The sequence below is a fragment of the Numida meleagris genome, chromosome 5 (genome assembly GCF_002078875.1).
Source record: "Numida meleagris isolate 19003 breed g44 Domestic line chromosome 5, NumMel1.0, whole genome shotgun sequence".
Lineage (NCBI taxonomy): Eukaryota > Metazoa > Chordata > Aves > Galliformes > Numididae > Numida > Numida meleagris.
The window spans coordinates 46479887-46501778 of record NC_034413.1 but is presented as its reverse complement, the minus strand read 5'-3'; the positions used below and the strand labels follow the sequence as shown (position 1 = coordinate 46501778).

Sequence of the window (21892 nt, the reverse complement as noted above, 5' to 3'; positions counted from 1 at the left end):
TGTATTTCAAGCACAGCTCTGCAGTTCACAACAGAAAACAAGATGAAGAGGATCTGCTCCCTGGGCCAGTAATCCAGAGCTAGAATGCACTATAATTAGAGTCAGGAGTGAGATTGAAGACCTCAGTTTGTTTGCAAAACTAATTAGCTAATGTTATTAAAAAGCAATATAGAATAAACCAGAGCATGATCAGACTCTACAGCTACCCAAATGAAGGATGGTTGTGCTTAGGATACATTGGGGGGGGGGGGGGGGTAAGAAAAGAACAAAACACTTTATGGATTAGATTTCAGCCTGAGCAATACTCATACAGCTTGGAGTTAGGAAATGGCTCGGAGAAGAGGGTTTCATCATAGAAAACACAGCTACTTCACAGCAAGATTTATTAATACATCCAAAAGAAAGAAAGAAAATCATTTTGTCACACTATATACAGATAATACATACAGTGTTTTATACACATATTACATCAGTTTTTACACAAGAAAAATATACATAAAAATGTAAACTTTTGTATACAAAAACCCTTAAACAAATTAAACAAGGACCAGATAACAAAAGGAGACCAATCTATCATCATTTCATTGATTTTTTTTTTTAAATGGTAATACAGTACATTCATTGAGAAGTATGAGGAGCACGTGAGCCAACTGATCCTATTTAAAGGGAAGTACAAACAGGAGCTTTCCTACCCACCCTGGAATGCTGTCAGAACCGTGCCAGGAGCTGCTGGCACTGCACAAGCCACTGCTCTCCTCGGGCATCCCCACATTCCGCTCTCCCCAAAGCGGCACATCCGCAGAAGCAGATGGGGCTGGGCTTTTTGTGCCCATCAGCGCGGTACAGGATGCGGCAGTGCAAGTTTGTATGTTCCCTTTAAGCAGTCATTATTGGATTCAGCTTTGCTGTAGCAAGCTGTTGCCTTTCCCAATGTATGGTATGCTGAATACATGTTGGGGATGAAAGGGAACAAGGAAAGGGTGTAAGAGACTGCTAATCCTTGCTACCATGCAGTTACTTCAAAATCAGTTACGTTTGCAAGCTACAATTCACTGGTTCAAATACACTGCCTCACCTTTGCTTTCCCACTGCAACTTTAAGCTTTAAACTTGAGTGGCCAAACAGCTGTAGGAGGGTCTTTGTTAGAAGGCTGTTTCTGATATCAGTGCAATCAAGCTGCCTTTAAAATGACACCAAACACAAACTGCTCTGAGACAGCCTTGAAAAGAGTGACCATTCCCTCTAAAGCACTTCAGATTGTCCATCTGCCACCTTTTAAACCCAAGACACAGATATTTACTGTTAATTGCAAAGAGAATATTGGGTGGGACTGACACCTATTTTGCTCCACTTGAAGATAAAGATTTTGGGGGAATTTAAAGACAAAACAAAGCAAAAAAAAAAAAAAAAACCCACAATAATACAACCCAAACCCTAAAACCTCAGGCATCAAATAAGAAGGGAACTAATGAACAATGATGAAAAAAGCAAAATTCTTTGGAAAGAAACAACAAACTACAACGAAGGCTTCTCACATTAAATAAGTTAAAGACTTGTTACAGACATCTTCATAAAAAACATCCATCCTCCATGAGTATGTTAACGTGTAACATGATAGCGATGCGCCGGAATTATTCCTGGAAAGGACAGAAGAGCACGAGATCTCCTCAGTGCCATCAGCACTACCAAATGTAGGAAGTGAACAACGACTGAAGAAAGTAAAATAATGGGGAAAGCTGTGTAAAAGAAACCATGAATCATTAATGCTATTTAGAAAAGGGGAATGGGCAGAACGTGATTACAATATGCCTCAGTAGGAAATAAATACCTAGAAATTTGCACTTCCATTTTTTTCTTTCCATCTTAAGTGATGGTGGGAGTAAGGTCTGCTTGTTGTTTTGTTGGTGGTGTGTTTTTTTTTTCTTTTTCTTTTTTTTTTTCTTTTTTTAATAACAACTCCTCCAGTAAAAATTCAAAAGACAATTACAAATGGCTTTAGATAATTAAGAGTCTCCTTTTTAAAATAAAACTTTCATAACACATTTCTCCATTCCTTCTGTATAATGCAGCTTCAGAGAAAATTTCTCATAGGGGACAGCAATTTGCAAAATGTTTTAAAAAAATGCCATCCAAGGTTCGTAACATATACACATGTATATGCAGGACATCTACACTCTATATACATATTTAATATACGAATGCATGAGTATATACCAGGAGAGGACCAACAATACGTTCTCCACATACATAAACTGAAATAGGCTCATCTATGTGTGCATATAAGTACGTGTTATACACACACAGTACACAGCCATACCCATACACACGCCTGAACATATGTATTATAGAAATAGTCATGTATGATTGCATGAAAGCTCAGATGGAACAGCACGTCAGTTACCTTTTTCTAATAGAAATGCAAGGAAGACAAAATTCCATGGCTGAATTTTGGCCAAGAAAAATAGTGCCATACCCAGACTAAAAACGCGGATTGCAGTAAGGCCCAGTGGCAGAACAGAGCAGTGCTCTCCACTGAAACCACAGGTAAGCGAGCCATGAATGTCAGCAGTGCTGACGTGTGACTGAGCAGGTTTCTGACAGCTGCTTTCTGCTAAAAGGATAGGGAACTCCATTTAGCCAGAAAACAAAACAAAATACTTAAAAACACAATTTACTTGCATAAGCAAAATAATTCAATGCACAATGAGATGCAAAGTACTTGCATGCTAATGGTCAACTCTACAGCTCACTTTAAAATGTTTATTGGTAGAACTAACGAGCTGTGTTTCTCTTGATATGTTTGACAACACCACCGCTCAGAACCGAGCACAAGGCTGCCTTCTGCTCACTGCTCTCCTTACGGGAAAGGCACACTGAGCTCCCTTTTTCTCCCCGGGGCTGAAAATTAAGATCTTTTCAGTGGGTTTGCTTTTCTCATTTTGAGTATTTACCTCTGAATCATGGTGCTGGGTTAACCTTTTAATATGCTAGGTAACTTTGCATCAGTTTCTAAGAGAAGTTCGTGTTCATCTGCAAATCAGTCACAGTCATGGTCAAGTACAATTGAGTATCTGGAAAAATCTGCCTAAGGTCAAGCGAGCGCTCAGGGCCCAATTCAGCTGCCACTGCAGCCACCCAGAGATTTTCCCTAATGCATAGGAAGAGCTGGACTGGGCCATTAGAGCTGCTTACTGCTAGCAAGACAAGCTTTGGAGATACTGGGACAGGGAGGAGCTGGAATGGAGGTAATGGAGCTGCAAAGCAAAAGAGGTCGGCATTGCAAGAGGCCTCAGCGAGTATTAATATACACAGAAGCAAAAATGTACCAAGGAAATTCTGCTTTGAGGGCTGAGGTAACAAAAATCAGTGTTGATCAAGATCAGAGCAATCACTGACACCAACCAAACCCCTCAGATGAGTTAAGACCACCTTGTTTGGCACCACGTGCTTACTTGTTACACATAGATTATGGCTAGTCTTTCTCTTCAGCTCACACACTCATTCATGTTACAACTAATGCACGTGTGTGATACTACGTATATTCCATCTATACATCTGTACGCATATATATATAGAGACTGACTGCATTCATACCTATTTATTGTACATCATGAGGACAAGAGCACATTCAGCAAAGTGCTACCAACATCTCATATACAGATATCTCTCTCTGTACAGGTATACACAAAAGCAGGTCTATTTTTCCCCAGAAGGCATACAGATTTATGCTGCTAACTCCCATTACCACCAAACAATGAGAAGGAAAGGCCTCTGACAACATCCACCTCCCTGCCCTGTTCACTCGTACATGCAGATGCACGAGAAAGGAAATGCACTGGGGCATGGACACACTGGGAGGGAAGGGAATGTACAAAACCCTCAGGGTCTGATTTGCAATTGCTTTAAAAAATTTTCAAAAAGTTAAAATTAAAATGCCTGTGCAATATTGGAAGCTCTGTTCATCTAAACAGATTTTTAAAGCCACTAGGATTAGCATCACTAAAAGTGAAACTGTATGAACAAATAACATTTAGGTTTCGCTTTTCTCCAGCCTAAATATTGTAACTGATGCACAGTATGAAGTATAAGCAAAAATGTAAGAATGTTTCTGATTCCTCACCCTTTCAAGTGAGAACTCTAGAAGAAATCTTGCTTCTACAATTATGAAAAAAGCTAAATGGCCAAAATCAAATTCCAAAACTCACAGCACAAGTGAAACTCCCTGGGCTGAAAGTATTTTGTTCTGCAATCCCAAAACAGCAATTCTGGAGCAAAATCAATACACACAAAGACCCTCAGGAAAGAAAAGAATCTGCTTTGAAGACAAGAGCCTCCTACAGAACAGAGACAGGTTCTTAACCAGGGCCTCTTACAACCTGATTTGAAAACCAAGTACAACTGATTAGCCACATTTTCCAAGTCAGACCATAAGAGGTTCAGGTATTAATTTGCAAAAATACATAATCCCTCTGTCTTGTCATCCCACCAAATACAGAACTTCCCATTTCAAATTCTCCTGAAAAATCACTCAGTTCTCCCATCCCTCCTCCTCCTCCGTGTATTTTATGTAAAGGCTGTCTCTGGGAGCTTGGTATTTTCATGACATTTTAACCAGGGCTCAATGCAAGTCATTTAAAAAACAGTAAAATTGACATGATATCAGAATTAGCCTTATAACAGAAGATTATATAGTAGAGAGTTTGAGTTATTTATACAACATTGAGGACATAGGAACCCCCTACTAAATAATCACATTTCTACAATACATTCCATCACCTCTCGACTACTTTTCTCTTTACAAAACTATGACCTACATACAATATACACATTCGTATCGCACATACATCCCCCCCAATGCATATTTTTTTGTGTGTATATATCATACATACATGCACACAAGCAGTCTAATTCTATTTATAAGTCACAGTGGGAATTCTTTCGTGAGGAAAGGAGGGGGAAAATTCCTGAATAAGACACTGAGATTTCTATGTTCTGACTTTTTGAATTCCAACTCACAGAGCTAACTGGAAATAAATACATTAAAAAAAAAAAAAAAAAAAAAGGTCTTACAAACTTGGTTCACAACTTCCAGCTACAGTAGTTGGATTTTTTAATTTGATCTATTTACCCTGTAACTAAATTTCTAATCAAAGGTACAAACCACAGATAAATTATTGCAGAATGTAACACTCAAAATAAAATTTAAAAAGAGTTATAGGAACAGTAATATAAGGGTTAAAAAGAGTTCTATGCTTTGTTGATACAGGATACCATTTTATTTTAATTATATATATATCTATATATAGATATAGATATAGATATCTGCAAGGTAGCAAAGAATAGCTGTACACCTTGACACGGCAAAATCCAGTGTAAAAAGGTGCTTCACTAGTTTGTCTTCCCAAAAAAGCTTGTATATAATTTTATAGCTATTAAAAACACATATGCAACATAATTCATTACACTCAATACAGCTTTAGTATAAAACTTATAATTTATGAGGTGATGTTAATAGCATAAATTAATATACCATTTCTCTTAAAATCTACAATAAGTATTCTGAAAGCTCATTGGGGAAGGGTATCTTTAAATAAAAAGTTTAAAGCTGAGCGTGATGAAGAAAATTCTGTATGTTGATCTTGAGAGCTCCGAGAAGAGAAAGAGTCCCTAAGCCAGACAGCGGACTAGAAAACTGAACACGGATTTCTCTTTCTTGCACTCTCACTTAGATGACGCTCTACGTTAAATTATTATTTACTTTTAAAACTATTTACTTTTTTTTTTTTTTTTTTTTGTTAACTGCCCTTATTTCCACAAGGAATCCCTGAGACATACCCAAAACTGTACAGTGAAGGTAATCACCGTTCAGAGAAACTGGTTCAACCCCTTCTGGTAAGATGTAGGTATTTTGTATGAGAACCCAACTGTTCATCACTTCAGAATGAATCTGTTTTCACTGGGACCAACTACGCTGTTTGGAACGCAGGTTAGAGTCATTACAGGGTAAATCAGTCCACTCCAAAGCAGAAGCAAATGCCATGTCAGTCAGCTACATTAGAGCAATCTGCACCAAAGTTAAAGTTTTCCAGAGGATATCTGGGGACATCACCCACCCAGAGCTCACGTCAGTGGGCGCTGGCTGGTGAAGGCAGCAAGCGGGTAAAACATTAGCGCCGCTGGACCAAGTTCAGCGCGCGCACGTACTCTGTGTATCTCAGTGTGTGTGTGCTTGGGGGCTAGGGAGGGGAAGGAGCACGAGGAATGCACTTTTTCACATCAACTAGGTACAGTTCTAAGGTCAAAAGCCTGGATTTCAACCTGTTCACTTCCAAACTAAATTCTGTGAGCCAGGGAAGACTGAAAAGGTGCCAACACTTACAAGGAGGTGGAAAAAGAAAGCCTTCTCTACCGATGTCCATCTACAGCCAAGCCAACCGACTTCTTTCATGCTCCACTATCATCCTATTCCACAGGAGCCAGAGAACAAGTGTGTGGAAGCAGAATATGGCAGGTGAAAACAAAGAACCCAACAACCATGAGACAAGTAGCACAACAGCAAAAGAAAAGCTCCCAAAACCAAGTCACTTTTTTTGGTTTGTGTTTAAATGGCTGAAGACACGGGTGAGAAAATTGTTCCAAGACATAATGTTCTGCAATTCCTCCTACTCCCACAGACTTTTCATTCCCAACAATTTAGCTGAAAGAGCTAAGGTCTCTCACAGACTAGGCATCACCTGAAGTTTGGATTTAAGCTTAGTAAACTCAAATGTCAACTTTTCCCCCAACCATCCTTACTTTTAGCTGGGCTTCTTCATGCAGCTTTTAAAGAGAATAATCTAAAACTTTTGTGATTTTATACTGATGCACGTCTCAAAACAAGAAAAATCTGTGAGAAGGCAGATGCTCGCTAAAAGCCTACACATTCACTGCTGATGTGTGCGCTCCTCAGCATCCAGCCCATCACCTATCAGTGTGCTGTGAAACCTTACTCACCGAGCTGAGAAATATTTTACGTCTAGTACACTGTTGTTCTAGCACTCCAGATGTATGCTATGAACTGCAAGCATCCCTCCTCCTTTGCGTTTCACAGCCACATTCGCTCAGGACCAAGCCACAGAAGACTTACGGTTGGCATTACTTACACTGAAGAACTGTCTGAGAATGGGAGACTAAAAGAAAGAATGACAGATAATGCAGAGGGAAGGAAATAAAGGGAGGGGAGAGGGGGTAAAAGAAACAGACCACAACACCCCAGCACTAAATGTCACTCAAATCAGAAAGATCATGAGATCAAAAGATCAGAAAAACCTGAAGACCTGGCCAGCAGGTCAGCCCAAACCTACTTCTTCAGTCAGTACTTCCACCACCACAGGACACTGCAACTGGCCTGCACAGGAGACTTCTTGACATGTCATGGTAAAAATACAAAGGTAATAAGAAACATCCCATCAGGAAAGCTGCCCAGACACTCACACAATGCCTCACTACAGAAGAATCACTGCAGGTAAGTTGCCTTCTGCTTGCCTGCTGAAAACTGCCCTTGCTGTGGTCCCTGCCCTCCACCAATCTTGAAAGATTCAGGAGCAGGAAGCTGGCCCTGCTGATGCCTACAGGGAAATGCAACAGCCATGCTGCTACAGCACCATGGAGGAGCTGTAGCTGTAGATGTGGACCAGCAGCATGTGTACTTAATCACTAGGGCCAGCTTCTCATTGAAGACACCTCTACAGTGTACTACTCGAGACCCTTTTTCACCGGCAAGCCAGATCAACCCTAGACTGTATTTAGATGTGGTTACAGCAAAATGATGCCTCAAACTGAATGTGGCTACTAGCCTGCAGATTCATTCCCAGGCCCTCTCTAAACACTTCTTCCCTTACATTTGTACTTCCAATACCATCCCTGATTTTTGCCTAATGGCTTGTAAGCTTCTCAAGGCATTCTAATGTTTTCAGACAAGAACTGTGAATCCTCATTCATTAACCTGCTGAATGAAGTGGGAAACCTAGCTGTTGCAGTCTGCAGTGCATGAGGCAGACCTGCACCTATGCTACCTCTCAGCATTACTGATGTAATTGTTTCACATTAGTGAAACTTTATGTCCAAAGACACAAAGAAGCCTCCTACCAATGAGAAGAGAACTAAGCAAGAACCTGGAGGAAGTGGAAGGCTGGAGGGGACAAAACATGGCATCTTTCCTATCTTCTTGCATCAGAGATGCACCTTCTTCTATCATACTTAATGACAAGGCCTAAGAACAAATCAACCTTGAGGTATCTATGTGCATACGGCTCCCCTTGAAGCTGGCATAAAATCCTCCTAAGTGAAAGCGTGTCTTAGCAGAATACTTTACACACTAGGCCAGCATCAAGCTGCTCCTATCAGCCTCTGTACACTGTTCTGTGTCATTCTGTCAATTCTTACACTTTTGTAAAAGAATAATTGAGGTGCTGCTATTAACAAAAAACGGTCCTAATGGTATTTTATTTCAGGTCTAATTCTTTTCTCAATTCTCTACAACTCAAATCTTATGTAAGCAAATTAACTTTTAAGTTAAACTAGCTTTATTCCAGCCATTCACATGTAAAGGGCATGACAGATATTGACCAACTCAAATCAATGGACTGAAATTGCTACACCGACTCTTTGGTGAAAGGGCAATTAGAGTGCTAATTGCTGTACAAGGAGATGATATTCAAAAACCTCAGCAAGAGAGCATGGACGCTATTCAGGAATCACACAAATATCAACCACAAGGACTGCCTTATCCACAACTGCAGAACTTCCCAGAAGAAGAGGTGCCTAATGTCTGGCTGCACAAGCTTCTCAATGGGATCTCTTGTATCCAGCAGTAAGACACTGATCCGCTGAACTCGATGGGCTCTGTAGGTGTAGAAGCCCACTGGTACGATCCCTCTTGTAAACCTAAGATTAATTCTCCTAAGTTCTTGTCAGGCTGTATTGGTGGCAGTGGAAAAAATGGGAGGTGAATCAGGAGAAGGCAAGAATGGTGGCCCATTTCAGAACCCTATCAGACATGACAGAGAGATTCCTACTTCCAATGTATACAAACAAATTTATTTTTAATAGTACAGCTTTATTGCAAACTTAGTTTGCTCACTGAAAAATGTTACCCAGTCACTTTTCAGGAAAAGGTCATCAAGGGATATACAAAACTGAAGTCTAAGTGGAGGAAGAGTTGATTTCCTAGGCTGCCTTATAGGAATGCAGGTCCATAATGGCCAATGATTTCAAATGAGAATTATGAACCTGCACAACTCTGATAGCTTTTGAAATTCCCTGACTAAATTAATGCTCAGATCAGGAGCTGGATTCTGTTCTGAGTAACACCAGTACAAACTCACAGTGACCTTCAACCAAAGAATTCTTCTGAATTTCATACCAATTTGAGCAAGCAAAACTTGGCCCTCCACTCCTCTCCCTTGTTCCCACCCTGCATTTGCTAAGAAAGGGAAATGTAATGTAGAGCAATTAAACTCTGAAATTGCTGCAGCTTCATTAGAGAGTTTGATGGGCACAAGAATCATTACAAGACCAAAGTCCTGAAAACAATTTATAGAAATTAACATCCTCTAAAATGACGCAAATACACAAGCAGATTAAAGAATTAACCATTTGGTATACTAGTTCTTCACTCCTTTTCAGCCAGTCATCCAAAACACATTGAAGAAAGTATACGGACACAAGGAAAATCATTTGCAAATCAAACAGTTGTCTCCTCAACAAAGCGTGGGGAACGTAATACAAAAATAAATAAATGCCTTGTCAGATTTGCCTCATTTCACAATACCACTGGGCATTCCTCAATCAGCAGGACAATCACAAGCAGGATTTCATAGGCTTCAATTCAACTTTTTACATGATTTAAAAACATTTAAATGTTACAAACATATTTAAATCACCACTTAAAAAATATTCGGCTTATATTATTAAGATCTATTTTACCAAGTATGAAATAAGGACTTTAAAACAACAAAAGCATGAAAATCATTTTTGTTTCCTCCACCCACATACACTTGTAATTTCATAAAGGACATACACATCATCCATACTCCTTTAAGTTTAAGGAGGACAAACCTTTCAAGAAAAGGGGACAGTATGATTGCTATGATAGTAAGACGACAAGTCCTCTCCCATTTAAATTCTGTTCTTTAGCAAGATGAAAGGAGAGGTTTGGGTCAGAGTTTGATGTGGGCCTCACTGCTAACAAAATGAATTCCTATAGAAACTAAACTTAGTTCAAAGATCCCTTGCTCAAATAATTTATTAGGCCTCCCTATGACATGTGCTTGGTTCTCAGTTTCCCGGATTAGACTAGAATATATGTAGGTAGGATGTTTTACTCTAAGGTGGAAGGAAATCCCTGTTCTACAGTCAGAGACTGAAATGTAGGTTTTTCTATTCTCTCGCATTTGCATCTCAGAAACGAATCAAGAAGAGACTTGCTATACTAATGAAATAGGAGTTAATTTTACAGTCAAAGTATAATAGCAAATCTGAGCCCTATAAAGTCACAAGCAAATTCCTTTTTTCCCTTCCAGTAAAGAGATACATGTAAACACCTCTGGATTTCTGCTGCTGTTATCCCTTGGATTAAAAAAAAATAATAAAAAATTAAAAAAAAATCTAAAAGCCAGTGGACTCCATTCTTTAAGAACTAAAATTACTAGCTAAGAGTCTGAACACTGCAGGTGGGCAGTAAAAGCAAAACTGTCCTGCCAAAAAAAAAAAAAAAAAAGGAATTCTTTATCTACCTACCTTGCTTTTAGCAATTTCTCTTTTTGTTAGCCATGACTGCTGATAGGTACCTGCTAGTTCCTCACACACACTCAGCTTCACATTAAGAGCATCAAGTCCCGTAAGAAACTCAGAAATAATATGGCTCGGGGGGAAAAAAAGCTAACCAACAAAGTCTCAATAGGCAGAAACAATTTGATTGGAACTTACCAAAGGGTCTGAACTAGACTTGTGTGGATGGGCAGAATACCAACTGAATTCTTCCAGATTCAGCTGGAAAATACCTGTCAGCCTGTCAGGCAAGGAGTCTGGGACAAAGCCACACTTGAAAAGGCAAATCATCAATGTTACAAGGCCACAGTAATTCAGCAAGGAAGGGAATTTCTGCACAGGAATCTCCACTACACCATTACTCTATTTCAACATTTCTGGTTTTGTTTTTTTGTTGTTTTTTTTTCCCTGCGCTAACTTTGCATCAGCCTTAAAATTTACAGGCAACCAGTCAATTGTTCCCCTTGCTGCTCAATGAATTAAAAATCATCATCAAACTAAAAGTCCGCATGCAGTAAGAACAGTGACCAGATCTGAAAGGGGACAACTCCCACTTTTTCCACTTCTTCACCAAAAGCAGAAAAAGAGCTGCTGCTCCCTGCACCCCAAACACACACACACACACAGAGGAGGTCAAGACACTATTTTAACAAGCTGTCAAACTCTTCCTTGAACCATGGTCTTGTTTTAGGACTTCAGTGCACTATTCTCAAGTCATTGTGTGCAGCCAAGTTTTCAATGCCAGTTGCTACCTTTGGAAAAAAAAAAAAGACTTCTGCCCACTGGAAAACTTTCTACCAGATGCTAATGGGATGGCAAGCACTGATCCAAACCCTAGGGAACAGTAACATGCATCAGTAATCTGAGGTATCTTCCCACTGCTAGGTCTTACTGCTAAGATCAATTACATCCTGTAACTGTGCTGTATCCTTAAGGAATTACTGGGGAACAGTGAACCTGCCTGCACTAAATGAGCACCGGTGCATAACAAGCACATGTGAACGCTACAGCAAGGTTCACAGAGGGCTAACCCTGGTCAGTACTGAAGCAGGGGTTTTCTTTTTAACCCCCTCATGGGGAAAAAAAAAAAAAAAAAAAGGGAAGAGAGGACAGAAAAAAAAAATAAAGGAAGAAAGGAAAGATAGAAAACACAGGTCCCCCATCTACCTGTACAGAGCCAGGCAGACAAGCTCAGTTGGAGGTGGTGAAGGGCGCAGATGCGTTATTGGTACTGGTAGCGGTGGCACCGGTCACTGCGAAGCCCGTGGGAGGAGCTATGGAGCTGTGGCTGGGCTGCAGGTCCTTGGGGATGCCACTGTGGGAGCTCAGCTGGTGCCCGAAGGCTGCGCTGAACTGAGGGAGCTGTTGTTTAGGGGAGGTGGAGGCCATGAGCTCAGCAGAGGCAGGACCCATGCCACTAAAACTGGTCTGCGGTAACCCCGGAAGCACACTGGAGCTGTTGGGGGTCACAGTGGCGAAGGCAGGCTGTGTGGTCTCTGAGTGCGAGGTGGTAGGTGGTGTGGACAGGGAGGTGGACAGGAGATGTCCATCTGCACCAAGAAGGTTGCTAAACGGAGAGGGGTCCCCAAGATTGACAGGAAGGTTTCCCCAGTGAGTTCTGGGGTTGACCACCCCGCTAAGTGGCACATCCAGCTGAGTTGGGAGCAAGTGCTGTGCCATCATGGGCATCTCTGCTGAGAAGGTAGCTGCCAGGTTATCACCAGAAAAGGATGTGGTGTGAGGGGATGTGATATGGTCACTGTAGGGAGACGGCACATGCTCACTATCATAATGGCTTCCATGGGGTGAGGAGTGTGAATGGTCACTGCTGTATTGCTGTCGTGAGGTGATCAGGTCATCTGCCTTGCTCAGCAGCTGGGCAGGGTGGGGCCTCTGGGAGGCATGGCTGCCATCGTGAAGTCCATGAAACTGTCCTGGGAAGGCTCTCTCCCCAAGGCCACTCTGGCTTATCAGAGTGGCAGAAGTAAGGCCGACGTTGGCTGGGGCTGAGAATTGCCCCTGGATCTGCCCTGCCAGGGGCGTAGGTGGGTTGGACAAAGTAGCAGAGCGGAGCAAGTTCTCATCCAGCTCCAGACCGGAGAAATTATCATGTACTATACGCCCATTCAACAGCTCCCCCAGATCCGTGTTAACCTCTCGACTCAAGGACTGCATTCCTGGAGCTCCAGCACCTGTAGAGAACACCCCTATCCCTCTATCTGACAGCTCCTGAACTGGCACACCATCTGTCTGTGTAAGTACTCCAATGGTACTCAGGCACTCAAGAGAAGTTACAGCCTGTAGGGCCCGTTCCAGTTCTTCAGCCTCTTCTGTTGTCGGAAGGAGATCTCCATTTTTACCTGCAGAAACAGGGACACCAGAAGTTAAGCACTCATCTCAGGTGGCCCCAGCATTCTAAGGATGCAGTGGTACAGAACTGCAGTGTATAAGTTTCCAGAATGGCTTGTGCTATAGAGATCCTTCACCAGTTTTGACTACATAAGCAGTGTAAGAAAAACTAGAAATCAAAACCTTCCTCTTCTGTGGAATTCCTTCTCCCTTCTTCCTCTTCCACTTGTAGTACAAGGTGCCCCCCCGTCTCACTGGATTTAAAGCAAAAATGCTTAAGCAAGATTTTCATCAGTGCTCGATTAACACAAATTGTCTACAAATTCCTTTCTGCTTACTGCATTACAGCCTAAAAATGTATACAATCAGTACAATTTAGGCTAATTTCTACTTAAAAACATACACTGATATCATATCCGGTCAGAAAATGAGCAAGAAATCACATACTCCAATTCCAAGTTGTTCCAATTTCTTTGTTACCTGTGATAGTTACAGAGCCTTAGAATCCAGAAATTCAGGCTGATCAAAAGCTAGTTTCAAAAACGTATTAAAAGATCTTATTTTCACTCTCTTCTCCTTTTATCAAAGACCAATATTAAATGTGATTTCAGCCCCACTCAATGGCAGAAAGATGCCATTACTAAGAATATGCTTGATTAAACTGCAACACTGACAGGCAATAAAAATGCAAAATGAATTATTAAAAAGCTAAACCAATTAGGATTTACAGAGCAGTAATTATAAGAGCAAGCACTGAACTACACACACCAGCCTTCTTAAAGGCTGCTTTACTTCAGAGCTCACAAACAAACAATAGGGCAGACACATTCTGCCTTGTCTAGAAGGTACTGCCTCTCTGGGAAAGGAACCAGCCCCTCAAAATGCCTGTTTCAGAAATACTTGTTTCCTCAATCCACTGACTGTGTTCACACTAAAGGAGAAAAAAATAAAACAGTACCTTCAAAGAAATCAAAATCTTGCAAGTCATCAGGCAGCCGCGGCAGGACATCAGAAAAGTCCTCCTGATTCAATTCCAAGTCATGTGGAATGTCTGTGATTTCATTGGCGATATCATCAGGCAGCTCATCAGCACTCAGCTCTGGGGTGGAGGGGCTCCTGGACAGAAAGAACCATTAGTCTCTGGTGTTCAGCTTTGATTCCTCCAAGCAACAACTATGAATGGACATTTCCCCATATTTTATCCATCAAATTCAGTATTTGCTCACATCTAAAATTACTGACTCTAAGTTGTTGCTTTTTTTTTTTTCCAACAGTCACAATGAGATGTAATTTCTAGCCCTGAAGCATCTCACCGCTCCCAATTCTGATCAGCAGAGCAACATAACACCTTTCTATACTACTCATTTACAACATTCAAGATAGCAGTGAGTAGGGTGGGGCAAGGCCGCCACTAACCGTATATGGGGCATCTCTACTGGCAGTGAGACACTGGCAGGCATGGTGAGGTTCCCTTGGGGCACTGCAGGAGGAATAGGTTTCTGGGGCCGGCGTGGGCCTCGCCTTCTCTTCTTCTTGTGTTTTTTGGTTAGTGCAGGTGGCTTCGTTTTTTTCCTGGGTTTCCTCTGCTGCTGGTGCTGAACTTTACGGGAGCTGTCCCCCCTCAAGAAGTTGTCCTTTGGGAATAAAACAATAGCAGCAGAAGCAAATTAAGAACAAATATTACTTTCTTTGCCTTTCTTTCCCCTCATTACATTCATATGTAATGCAAGAGAGATTGCTAACTTAAACCCAGGCAAGACACAAAAATTAAGTTGTTTCCTCACTCACTGCTCATGGCAAAAAAATCACATACACCAAAGTTTGAGGTATGGTAAATAGAAGAGACTGTACAGTGATATATAACAAAACCATCACAACAAATCCTAACTAAACCTGTGCAAAACTGTAACCTTCAGTAGCATTCCTGTGAGTATTAAAGATAGAATACTGTGGTAAGGCGGTAATAATGGGGACAGAGTCTAGCAGCTGCAGACAGCATGCTCGAGTGCCCACTTCTGTAAAAGAGGGACAGCACTCTAGGACTAGGGATCTGTGAAGAGCGTGGTTGACCAACTACGGCCTCACAACTTTTTAAGAGTAACCCAGCAGCCATTTAAAAAAAAAAGCAAACAGTTTTTAATTCTCAGTTACCATTATGCTGGAAATGGCAAATGATTTTACGTACTGCAGAAGTAAGTAATGAAAGACACAATAAAAACTAGCTGGGAGAGGGGAAAACATCCCATACAAACCTGTTTGTGTAGCAGAAACCATCATTTTTTAACCTAGAAAACTCAGTATTCCACAATTACTAGAGAGTGGGGGACAAAAAACAAGAGAAGCAACAGAGTCCAACAACAGAACAAAACAAAAATGGCAGTTTTATGCCTATTGCCTTGAAGAAAGGGCAAGACAGTAGTGGATGTGCGCATGATCTGAGAAGTTTTGTTCTGGAAGACTGAAGGCATAAAGGGAGAGCAGAGGACATCATCTTTATTTGTGCCTTCTCTCAATGTGTTGTAGGCCACTGCTTTTCCTCTGGGATGCAAAGATCCCTGAAGGGGATTAGAGACAACTACTTTAGTCACTGAAAGGTAAATTAAATAGCAAAATCATCATTATTTTTATGTTTGTAATTGCTATTTACACTTCCTCTAGAAAATGCCTGGGATGCTGTGTAGCGAGGCTGTTTGAGAAGCAGTGCTCTGTCCATACCATAACTCGTAATACATTCAGATCTAAGGGCCAGGAATGAGTCCAAATAAAATGGTCACAGGATCTCTAACAAAGACTTTTTTATTTCTTGATTCAGGAGAGGAGGATATTCTCATGTGCAATTTATTATATCATCAAAAGTATCTAAAAGATCTCTACAGCATACTTTACACTAACAGGGAATGCTTTACCCTCTTAAGAAAATAAAAGGCAACGAGCTCTTAAGTTTGTAAACTCTCTAGTTGTCAAGCAAGAGTTTATCCAATACAAAGAAATAATTACAGTTTTGGCTTAGTACTTACCATTTTTTTGGCATGTTCTTCGCACAGAGGTGTCTGATGTGTAATGTCAAAAACTGGCACAGAGCACTGTTGACCATCTGCAAACTTGGCTGTGCAACTTGAGAAGAGCTGCTGAGAACGGTTCAATAAGATATCTGCGTATTTCTGAATCAGGAATAACACACAAGGAAACGATGGAGAAACGCCCTTTGATTTATCCATCTGGTAAAGATCAGAGCCTTCAACTCTATCTGTCCATAGATGCTATTTTTAATGAGTATCTTAACTTTGTTATTCAAGTTCAAAGCTAGGTAAGGCTCAAACCCAAGTTTTAAAGCAAAAAAACGCATTCATGCAGAATCTCTAATGATTTTATTATATATTGAGATAGTTTTATGGAAGCAGCTATTTCACTAATGAGTTCTTAGCAAAAAGAAGTCTTTTCCTGGATTCTTAATCAATAGATCAATAGTACCAGTTGAAGCAGTGTAGTCAACATGACTATTTCCTTACAGACTAATGACAATCCATACCGAAACATTAAAGAAAGACTATTTCTTAATTGTATCTTTTGAGTTACATTCTTGGCATTTATCTGTACAGTGCAGACAAAGAAGTTTCAAGATCCTTCCTGCTCCTCTGAAAAAAGATGTGTAATCAGACACAAAGGTCAAGTAAATCTAAACGTAAGCTTGCTGATATTTCCTTCAGAAAAATCCCCTGCAGAAGTAAAAACGTTTCTAGTCTTAAAGCAAATCAAACAGGTATTTCATTGCGGTTTTTTTTCAGCAACATTAGAAGTATTCTTTCCATCTTGAATAGCTTTCAGTTTGATTCTACACTCAAGATCATTATGTGTGTTCAAAAAAAATACTAAAATGCTAAAATGCAAAGGAAAGGAAAAAGAACATGGAAAACGTGCAGAAGGCAGTCTGGATTGCAGACTGCTTGTTTTAGGTTTCCACTCAGAAGAAACCGTAGAGGAGACAAAACAGGTAGAAATGCAAAAATTACTATTCTTGACCACTCTATTCTATTCACTCACATACAAAACCACTTAAAATTGAAGTAAAACAAAAAAAAATTCTGTATCACAAGGAAAATCCAAAACACAGCTGACCCAAACAATTGAATAGGTGCTGCCATCTACTACCAACTGGAACAAAGACACACTAGTCTCTTAAAATACCAAAACCAAAACCTCCAATAAAAGAAATTACACCTACAAAAGCTCAAAGTCTTCACCTATAAAAAGACCAAGCCTACAAAATTCCAGGTCAGAGGTCTGCCTGTTTATATTGTTCAGAATTAAACCTCACATCTGAGATGCTCCCTCCTTTCTGTGAGCTTCACGCATAAACTCTTAACATCTTTCCAGATGTTGCTTGAAATTCTCTGCACCGGGAGTTTTTCCTCATTTAGAATTTTGACTTTTTGACTCCATCTCTTCTGTTTCTTTAAACAAAGTAAAAATAACAGATTTCCACCTTCCCAGTCAGTGTGTAAGTCATCCTTTTAAACTATGTGTGAAAACTTGTTTCCGTAAACCTTTCACAAGTTGGTAGTCTACTTCAATCTACCAAGAACTGTATGAAAGCCATGAGGTTGAGGGCCACGTGGTTTGTACCGTGTCATCCATGAGAAATGATCATTTTCATACAGATTTCTTGCACCCATTAGATACAGCTTACAGGAGTAAAGCAATATGACTACGATAGATATCAGTAACAAACCACTTATCTTCATTGTCTACAGACCCCCAAGGAAAATCTAAAAGCAACACAGCTGACGAGACACTAACAAGCAGTTATTTCTTTGTGATGACATCTTTGTTAGTGCAAGAACCTGATGAACAACTCCACAGTGGTAAAGCTTCCATTTCCAAACAGTTAAGAGGATACGCTGAAAACAATGCCTGGTGAATGGAAGGGCCTTGTTAGTGCACGGTTCTCCCTTCGAAGTCCCACTACAGGTTGTTGGTTCTGCATCTCTCTGCCTGGCTTGGCTTGTGCTGAAACAAAAGCATAAAAGAGTTTGGAGCCCAAAACCCAGTCTCAGGTGGTAACTTACCACAACTATTCCATTCATTGTGGCACAGCAGGATGAAATATTATAGATTATGTGTGTGTGTGTGTCATGATCCAGACGGGTGCACATGTACTACCACACTCTGAACAGGGATACAGAATAGATGTCAATGACAGGTGAAGGTATGACTGTAGTAATAGGATCGTTGTTTATTTGATGGGGCCTTAATTGTAATGAGAAGTGCTCTGGTGCTCTTATTATGTAAATATTACTACACCCTGCAACAGAGCCCAGAACAGCAATAGGTGAGTGTCATCACAGGTGATCCTTAAAATGAAGTCAACTTTCAGAATAAGAAGTCTTGGGTATGCCCACAAGGGCAGTCAAGTGCATTTTCAAGCCTGTTCCTAAATCAAAACATGCCGAGCATTCCCAGAGCTTACATGCAAGCATGTGCTCAGACAAACTTAAACTGAGCTCTGGAATGGCAGAGCCTGAGCATGCTCAACATGGGTAAAAGCTCTCCCTTGTCAACGTGCTACAGCCCAATCCACCAGCAGGTGCCCAGAGCTGAGTGCTTCCTCAGCACAGCCTCGGTGCTTTGAGCCTGAGCTGCAAGCAGGCAACCAGACAGCAGCGTGGATGAGTACTGCAAGTGTTACACAGCTCACTTGGTGTTAGCCTGCTCTCAAGGCATTTGTCACCTTCATGTAGATTAAGCTGGAGGTTCCAGGGCTGAATTTCACCTCTGAACACGTTGTTTCCTAGGCTGACAAAAAGCTGTCTGTAGCCTGTTTGCCTTCATCCATTAGTGTCATCAACTGCACTTTGACTGAGCAAAGTTTTAGTTAGTGATATTACCCGTGAAACATTTTGTAAATTAAGTAACTACAGTCTTCTCATTTAACTAGAGCAGTGACAATAGGCATACCTGGCTATGCCAGTCTTCTGAGAACAATTTAATCTTTTGTGTAATAAAAAGCCTCGGTAGCAAAAAAACTCAGTAAGAGTTTGTCAGTTCTGGAAAGGTTTTTGCTGTAGTGGAAGTCTGGAGACGTTTATGTATCTTCATAAACTAGTCTAGATCATAAAGCAGTGTACCTCTACATTATACTTTTGAGCAGCCATTCCAGCATTGCTCCACCTCCCCAGCAATAAACCCTCCTACTGTCAAGAACCACAGCCCACTGCCCAGGAACAAAAGCATCTAATCACCAGAATATACTCTCAGTACCCTGCCTGCCTCTCATGTCAGCCCTCCCGAAACCCACAGTCACACACCCCGTAAAGCAAAACCAGGAAATCAAAGGAAACTGCTGGTACCCAAGACATAACGCCAGGTTTCAGACTTTCTCTGTCTCTGTACACATACAAATCAACCAACTCTCGGAACGCTGAGAGCTGGAGGGATGTTGACATTTTCTAGAAAGAATTCCCACTGAAGGTAACCTTCAGAGCTGTTAGAAGATTTTTGTTGCTGAGTTTCATTTAACGCTAGATTGAGTTAAATCTAAGAAAAAGCATGAACTTAAGTTTGATTTGCTGGGAAGAGAATTAAGAAGCGGTAAAGGCTTTATTGGGGGAGGGGGTAAAAAAGCAGAGAAAAAAAACTGAATTGAATTGAAGCAGTAAACTGCAGACCAAACTAGACACTTTTGGAAGAACAGGCCTTAGCAAAGTGCCAGATATTTGGGGACAGACAAAATACATAGATTCATTAAAAAGAATAAATTTTAGCGGGCCACTAACTTCTCCTAAGGCATTTAGGAAGCCAGCTCCAACTACCTCTGACCAAACAATCCACGTCTTAGAACACAAAGCTGAAAAATGCCTCTTTTAATAGAAAATACTGTATACCATGATTATTTTACCCTGATGACAGCATTTATGTCATGGCTATTCTGCTGTGTGCATGCCTACCAGTTTCAGAGTTCAGCATTTCAGCTTCAGCTGACAGATACCCTGCCCACTCTCGCCTGCCCCAGCCCTGGGTTACTGCAGCCACAGGGAAGCTCTCACCTGGTACGAGCACAGGTCGCTCTCCGGAGTTCCTGGATCAGCTGCCCGGCACGCTCTGGCTCTCTGCTAGCCGCCTGCAGCAAGGCTTTCCGGAGCGTGTGCCGGCATTTCTTCTGACGAGATTCTGCCCGCTCCAGGCGGCAGAGGTGCTTGTATTTCTGCTGAAAGTAAGTGCAAAGTCTGGTCACCCTGGAACTCCTGTCATCCGCATTGTCATCATCGGACCTGGAGGAGAGGAAAAAAAACAAACAAAGAGGTTTTAAGCAATTTCTTTTTTTTTTAAAGGAAGTTTAACATGTCTGTCTAATAAAATTGTTAAGCTGGCCTCCATCTTCTAGCCCCACAGAAATCCAAAGGCTGAAAGCAGGCAGGGATGCTTGAAAAAAGGGTAAGAGCAAGAACCTGTTTGAATTCTAAAGGTACTTACCCTTCTTAGCATGTCATTATTAGAGATTACATCAATTTATCATCAACTCTGACACATTTAAATGTCTGGAGCCTGCTGTTCAAAAAATAAAATCTATACTGTTAACCTTTATTTACTGTAAATGTCTCAGCAAATGAGACAAACTCTTAAATCAAAGTGCAATTAATGGTGAAGACTAGGGTGGGGAGCTACGCAGTGGAAATTTATTGAAGAAAGGTCATGTGGAGAAGATGGTCAAATTCTAACAAGTACCAAAACTGCTGACCTTTTCCAATTCCCCTTATTTTGCCAGGTGGTGTTTTTCCCCCTAAACCAGCTAGCACCGGGCTCTTCACGCTCCCTGCCTCTTGCTCTAGATATACACCAATCCCATGCCCACAGCTGGAACGCACTTACTTCAGTCTTCTTACTGAGAAATGTCCACAATGTGTCCCTTGATTTTTAACATCCAAACTCAACCCTGTAGCTCTCACAGATAAGTCTGGACCAATATCCCAGTTTCATCACAGCCAGCTGCAAGAACAGTGTAGGGTAACACAGGCTTATCTCCCCATAACTGCACCAACTCTGAGAGAGTTTAAAAAAAGGGAGCGAGGGAGAAGTACTGGTGATTATTTTGTAAGGAGATTTTAAGATGGTTGGTGCTGCTCTCCCCTTGCTGCAAGGTTACCCATGCAGGAAAAATGAATGTTTAATTCTGAAGTTATTGAGGGAAACGTCAGACCAGCAATGATCAGGACTGATCTCTATCTCTGTTTACTTAAGAAAGCTTTTCCCCATGTATCTCGGCTTTCTGAATGTCCAGACACTTATCAGCAGGACCACCACAGCCATGTCAATGTACTCAGCTCAATGAAATTAAATAAAAAAATAAAATCACAAAGCGATGAACTCATCCTTGGGATGTGTTAAAACAACGGGGTCCCTGGAGCTACCAAGCGGTCCTACACACCAGGCACCAGTTTGCAGAAGGATGTTTTGCTCCCAGAGCAACAGAGTGAACTGAATCTACGCAAAGCAGATCTTGTTCAGTTTTTCCTTTAGGTTATCCATCATAGAACTGAGGAACTTTTTGCTAACTTCCCCATTTGAGAGAAAATAAATCCAAACAAATGAAATCAATCCCATCTCCTCAGGGCTCTGACAGCAGAGCTTCGTTGGTGATACCAAAGGAACCAACATCCAAACCTGCGCCTGGCAAAGCAGAGCTCAACTGCTGATAGCAGAAGAATGCAAGATACCAGGATATTTACTACATGGAGTA

General features: G+C 41.1%; 1 protein-coding gene across 4 annotated transcripts in view; it reads right to left on the bottom strand.

The window, feature by feature from the left end:
* The window catches only part of INO80D (INO80 complex subunit D), a 44371-nt gene continuing 22845 nt past the window's right edge, over window positions 367–21892 (bottom strand). For all 4 annotated transcript variants that reach the window (XM_021400732.1, XM_021400733.1, XM_021400734.1 and 1 more), the window contains 6 exons: window positions 20202–20426; window positions 18056–18165; window positions 16176–16309; window positions 14575–14792; window positions 14117–14274; window positions 367–13169 (listed from right to left, as the gene is read on the bottom strand). In XM_021400732.1, the coding sequence (XP_021256407.1) occupies window positions 12001–13169; window positions 14117–14274; window positions 14575–14792; window positions 16176–16309; window positions 18056–18165; window positions 20202–20426 (2014 nt within the window). In that variant the 3' untranslated portion in view covers window positions 367–12000. The remainder of the gene's footprint in view (window positions 13170–14116; window positions 14275–14574; window positions 14793–16175; window positions 16310–18055; window positions 18166–20201; window positions 20427–21892) is intronic.